The sequence below is a fragment of the Tupaia chinensis genome, unplaced genomic scaffold (assembly GCF_000334495.1).
Source record: "Tupaia chinensis unplaced genomic scaffold, TupChi_1.0 Scaffold149424_1, whole genome shotgun sequence".
Lineage (NCBI taxonomy): Eukaryota > Metazoa > Chordata > Mammalia > Scandentia > Tupaiidae > Tupaia > Tupaia belangeri.
Window position 1 is genome coordinate 743,693 of NW_006209268.1, and position 6,000 is coordinate 749,692.

Here is a 6,000-nt window from a genome sequence, read left to right on the forward strand (position 1 = left end):
TGCTTAGCAGTTCCTAACTGGTTTCCATCTTGAAGACTGAATGACTTAAAAGATGTGTTAAGTTTTAAATATTAAACTTCCCAAACCTATCTAAGGGTTCTAGTAAAATCAGTGAAGAGATAGTGAAGTTGCAAAACTCAAGGAAGTCTCTGCGAACTTAAGTGCAATCAAGCTCATCCTTAAATGCAAAAACCCTAAAATGACTGGTCAGTACCGTTAACTGATTTAGCAAACACTGTTCACCTGCAAGATCACATGAAGACTTCACACTCAAGGACTATGGGATACCATAACTGGTTAATAAGTATCAAGCATCAGTTCTTGTGTGTTTAAGTTCCCAGCCCCTCAAAAATTATTGGTGTGTCTACATCTTAAGCTTGACTCCGTTAAGAATAAAGGCAAGTGTGGGTCTGAAAATTACAAACAGATTCATCAGTGGACTTTATTTTAACAAAAGTGTTTACACTCTGCTGTTCATTGCAACTCGTAGACTGCACTCCACTCCCGGGCACCTGGTACCCCTAGTCATCACCGAGAACTCGGCTCCGGGAAGGGAGGAGCGGGGTGCGAGGGAGCGCTTCTGCGGTATCTAAGTGACCGGACAGACCCCGCGGCGCGGAGATAAACCCTGCCTGGAGAGCATCCGGCACCCGGCGCTGCCGCGTCCCTCCAGCCCCAGGTTGCCCGCCAGGCTGGGTGTGCGAGCCGGGAGGGAGCGTCGCCCGGCGGGGCTCGAGAGGTCCCAAGCCCGCGGAGCCAAGCATCCGAGGCGGAGGGAGAAGAGCGCGCCCCCCACCGCTCCTGGCCCACAGTGCAGAGGAAAGGCCGGCGGCGAGTCCTCGATACCTGACACAGGGCCAGCTCCTCCTTTAGGCTGCTCAGCTCTTCCTCCAGCAGCTGCGTCCGGGTCACCATCGCCTCCTCTACCGAGATGCCCTCTAGCCGCCTGGACCCCGTGGGCGCGCTGAGGAGGGGAGCATGAGCCGGAGCTGCCCGCCCTGGCCCTCGCCGACCGCCTGACCCTTCTTCGCCCCGCCAGAATATATCACTTTTGTCCGCCACGACCTCCTGCGCTGCGTCGGCCAGACCCGAGGCCTCGCTGCGCACTGCGTGTGCCTCAGGTCCCCGTCTAACACGTGGGGACCGAGGGCCCAACTGTCGCGCTGGGGGCGGAGGGAGCGGGGAGGATGGCGAGCGCGGCGCCCTGGGCACGGGTCAAGTTCCCTCTAGGAAACTCCACCTCCCCTTCCCCATCCCGGCGAGCCGGGAGCGCCGGGCCGCGCATGCGCTGGTCTTTTCCCGCCTTGGCGCGCTGGGTCTCGCGCTTGCGGCCCTTGGCCAGCGTCCCGCGGGCAGCGCGCCCAGAGCGAGCGTCGAGCTGCGCACGCGCCGTGGCCCGAGGGGCTAGGCCAGTTGCCGGGGGCGCCACGCCTACATGCCCTGCGGGAGTCCAGGGTCGGGGACGCCTGGATTTCGCGTTCACTGAAAGCCTCACCTGCCTGGGATGTCTACGACCTACCTATCAGAGCCTTCTTTAATAAGCCCTCGGCCCCCAGTAATCCCTAACTGAATTCCTCCTCCTTGAAGGCCCCGTCAACTCATTTGTCACGTTTCATTGACCGCCCTGGAGTGTTAGTTACAGGGCTAATCTCTCCAGCGCTGTCGTAAGCTCCTTGAGGATCAGGGAGTAAGTTTTACAGTTAAATGTTTCTTCACACCCCTTAGCAAAACTGCTTTGAGTACAGCTGACATCCAGCTGACTGATGTCAAGGAGATGTGGAAAGCCTTGTGCTGAGCTGGGACTATCAAGCATATTTCCCATTTGAATTATGATCCTTTGTTACACCCTCTGTCTTTTGTTTTGCAAGAGTCGGGATTTCCTTTGAGTTTTTATATCAGCTTCTTTATTCGTTGGCTGGATATCAGAGTGAAGGTGTCCCGTATTGCCGAACAATTTGGATCCTTGGACAGTTTGGATCCTTGTACCAAGTTAAAATTAGTAACTTAGAGCAAGGTTAAAGAAACAAGACCTTTTTCATCTTTTATCCTCTTTTTTATTCTTTTTCTTCCTTCTTGTTTTCTTCATAAACTTTAGGTAGGTGTTAGCTTCTTTCTTTGTCTTGAAAGCACTACCTTACTGCTAATAAGTTTAGTAAAGGGATGCACATTGATCTGGCCCCAGAGCCTTACAGAATGCTACAATAGATCACTCTTCTGTGGAAAGAATTCCAAAATACATGGAAATTGCTGAGGAGGTTGAGTTTATACATGAAAAGGACTCAGTCCATGCTTGAAATTTCATGTCTGGTATTAGAAAAGCTAGGATTTAAATCCACTTAACTTCATTTAACTGCAAAATGTATTTTTAATCTCTACCCCTACTCCATACCTGTCCATTGAAATATAGCATTAAGTCTGAAAGCATGTGAGATTTCATTGGGTTTAAGACTGGAAATTCTAACAAGATTAACATATTTGGTTTAAAATCAATATGAATGCATATTTTTAATAGCTATTTGTTATCCACTCAAACGGGTAACCAGGGTTCAAGGCCAGACCTGGTAGCTTGAAACTCACATGAGCCTTGTGTGTGAACATGCCCCAAACCCTGAGAGGAGGATAGAGAAGGGATGGCAGCACGGCCATCTCTATGCCAGGGCAGAGGAATTCTCACTTTTCCTCTCTCTAGTTCTGTTTCCTTGTCTCTCTCTCTCTCTCTCTCTAGCGAGTGCACACACTCTATGGTAAAAACCTTAAAAAAAAAAAAAAAAAGGCAACATATCACCACACTATAGAAAGATTCTTTTAAAAAATGTGAACTCTCTGGGGCCAGCAGGTGCCAAGTGGCTAAGGGGCTGGACTCTCACATGGCAGACTGCAGTTTGGTTCCTGACTCTGGGAGCTTAAAACTCACACAGGGCACATGTGCAGGAGTACTCAAAATCCCAAAAAGAGAATGGAAGACAAGGGACTGTGGCATGGCCATGCCCCCACCCAGGGCACACAGTTCACACAGTTCAAAAATTATGACCCTACAGTGGGATGACAACAGAACTTCACTTTCTCAATAGCCAAAGTATTACATAACAGTAAAACTGAATAAGTACTATCCCATTTGTGCTATAATTATGGGCTTTTCTAATTTTCTCTCTTTTTTTTTTTTTTTTGAGAGGTTTTTGCTATCGGGCACATGCACTCTCCAGAAAGACAGAGAGAGACAGAGAGACAGAAAGTAAGAAATCACCCCTCAGTGGGAAGGGCCACTCCACAACCCCTGCTCCTCCATTCTCCTCTCGGGATCCTGGGCACGCACACACATGCGCCCGGCATGAGTTTAAGCCACTAGGTCTTTTGAGTAAGCACACATGTCCTATAGCAAAGATCTCTTTAAAAAAAAACAAACAAACAAACAAAAAAAAAAACAGTGAAATCTCCTCTATGACGTACAATACATACCATACAACCCCATAAAAGGATGAGACTGCAGGTGAGCAGTTGGTATGGTTATTAAGGCTCTGGACTCCTACATGGTCAACCACAGTTCAAGTCCTGGACCTGGTGACCTACTTTCTTACTTTCCCTCTCTGTTTCTCTCTAGTAAATTAAAAATAATAATAGCCATAAATAAAATTAAATTATTTTTTAAAGGATAAGATTGCAAGTCTGTTATTTTAACCAGTTTTAAAAAATTTCTATCTTTTTTAAGGGGGTAGGGAGCATGCCAACCAGGTATTCATGCCACGATCTGCCGGTAGCCTCAGCCAGCCTGGATCACAGGTACACATGCAGGCTGAGCATGCACAGGGGAGCCCTGGGACATAAACCCAGAACCTTTCCATGTGGGTCCAGTGTTGCAGAGCATTGTGTTACTACTATGTCACTGTCTGACCCTATATCCTGAATCGTTGACTTTTGGTATACAATTTTTTCAAAGTTTATTCATTTCTTGGTGGGGGATGTGGCGAGTGATCCTCCACCAGATAGCATCACAGGCATGCCCATTCCAGAAAGACTCAAGACATAAACTCAAAGCCCTTCCATATGGCTCTAGTATCATACAGCAATGTCCCCACAGCTCATGCCACCATGCCTAAACCTAGGCATACAAACTTTCATTTTTTGAATTTTACTATAGGGCATGTATGCTTGCCAAAAAGAGAGGGAAGAAGAGGGAGAAAGCATCCCCCCAATAAGGCATAGTGATGCCATCATCCTTTCTTCTCATTTATCCATCTTGTCAGGATTCAGACTCACATGCACTGGTTGTGTTTTGCAAGCCACTGGGGCCAGGATTCAAGTCATGAGCTTGACTGTGTAGAAACTGGCTCCCTTAACGTCTAGGCCCCAGAGTCAGCCAGCATATAATCTTTTTAAATTTTCTTTTTATCATGGTAAAATATACATAAAATTTACCAGCATAGCCATTTGAAATGGCTCCAACTGAAGGACACTTCAGTAGCACTAAGTACATTTGCCATATTAGGCAACCATCACCACTCTCTACTTCCAGAACATTTCTGTCACCCATAATCAAACCCTCCGACTGAAAGTCACACCACATTCTCCACTCTACCACGCCTCAGGCAACTACTAAGCTTACCTTTCCATCTCTATGGATTTGCCCATTCTAGAGAGTTGATGTAAGTGCAACTGTAAAAATGTGTGGCCTTTTGTGTATTTATTTTTTAACTCAGTATTATGTTTTCAAGGCTCATCTATGTGGTGGTGGTATGTGCTGGTACTTCATTCTTTTTTATAGCTAACTAATATTCTATGAACATACCACATTTTGTTTATATATTCATCAGTTAATGGACATTTGGGTTGTTTCTACCTTTTACCTATTACGAATAGTGCTGCCATAAATATTCAGAAAGAGGTTTTTGTTTGGCTACCTATATTGAATTATTTTGTGTATATGCCTATGAGTAGAATCTCTATGTCATATGGTAACCTTTAACTTAATGAAAAGCAAACATTTTATATTCTCATTAGTAAAGTATTAGTGTTTCAATTTCTCAGTATCCTCACCAATACTTATTTTGTTTCTGTTTTGTTTTGTTTTGTTTTGTTTTTTAATGGCCAAAGTAGTAGGTTTGAAATGCTAGTTCATTGTGGTTTTTATCTGTATTTCCTCACTGACTAATGACATTGAAGATCTTTTCATATATTTGTTGGATATTTGTTTATCTTCTTTGGAGAAATATATATGCAAGTCTTAACTATTTTTAATTGAGTTGTTTGTCTTTTTGTTGTTAAGTTGTAAGTTCTTTACTGGCAGACTGTTTGTTTGTTTGTTTGTTCGTTTATTTTGAGAGGTTTTTGCTATACAGCGTGTGTGCTTGCCAGAGAGACAGAGAGACAGAAAACGAGAAATCACCCCCCAGGGGGGATGGCCACTCCACAATCCCTTCTCCTCCATTCTCCTCTCGAGATCTTGGGCATGCATGCACATGCGCCCGGCATGAGTTTAAGCCACCTGGTCCAGGACTCAAACTGCGGTCGACTCCATGGGAGTCCAGCGACATAGCCATTACACTAACTGCTAGTCCTTTGGCAGACAATTTTTAAGAAAAGAAACATATGCACATTTTCAAATGTGTACATAGAGTTCTTTCCTATATTAGTTATTAGCTGAAATGATGAATTAAAGATTGATTTTTTTGTTTGTTTGTTTTTAGGGAGATTTTTGCTATAGGGCATGTGCACTTGCCCGAGAAACAGAGAAACGCAGAGAGACAGAAAGTGAGAAATGACCTCCCAAGGGGGATGGCCACGCTGAAATCCCTTCTCCTCCATTCTCCTCTCCAGATTTTGGGCACGTACACACATGTACCCAGTGCGAGTTTTAAGCCTCTAGATTCAGGACTTGAAACTTGGTCAACTACGTGGGAGTCCAGAGACGTAACCATTACTCCATCTGCTGGTCCCTGAAACATTGAATTAGCCTTTTTTTTTTTTTTTTTTTTTTTTTTTTTTTGGGGGTTTTTTTTTTTGGGC

General features: G+C 45.1%; 1 protein-coding gene across 1 annotated transcript in view; it reads right to left on the minus strand.

The window, feature by feature from the left end:
* The window catches only part of CNTLN (centlein), a 312,203-nt gene extending 310,390 nt beyond the window's left edge, over nt 1-1,813 (minus strand). The window contains exons 1-3 of the mRNA XM_006171187.1: nt 1,641-1,813; nt 1,236-1,499; nt 847-1,204 (exon numbers count right to left, since the gene is read on the minus strand). Of these exons, the coding sequence (XP_006171249.1) occupies nt 847-1,204; nt 1,236-1,499; nt 1,641-1,813 (795 nt within the window). The remainder of the gene's footprint in view (nt 1-846; nt 1,205-1,235; nt 1,500-1,640) is intronic.
* Nucleotides 1,814-6,000: the final 4,187 nt, after the last annotated feature.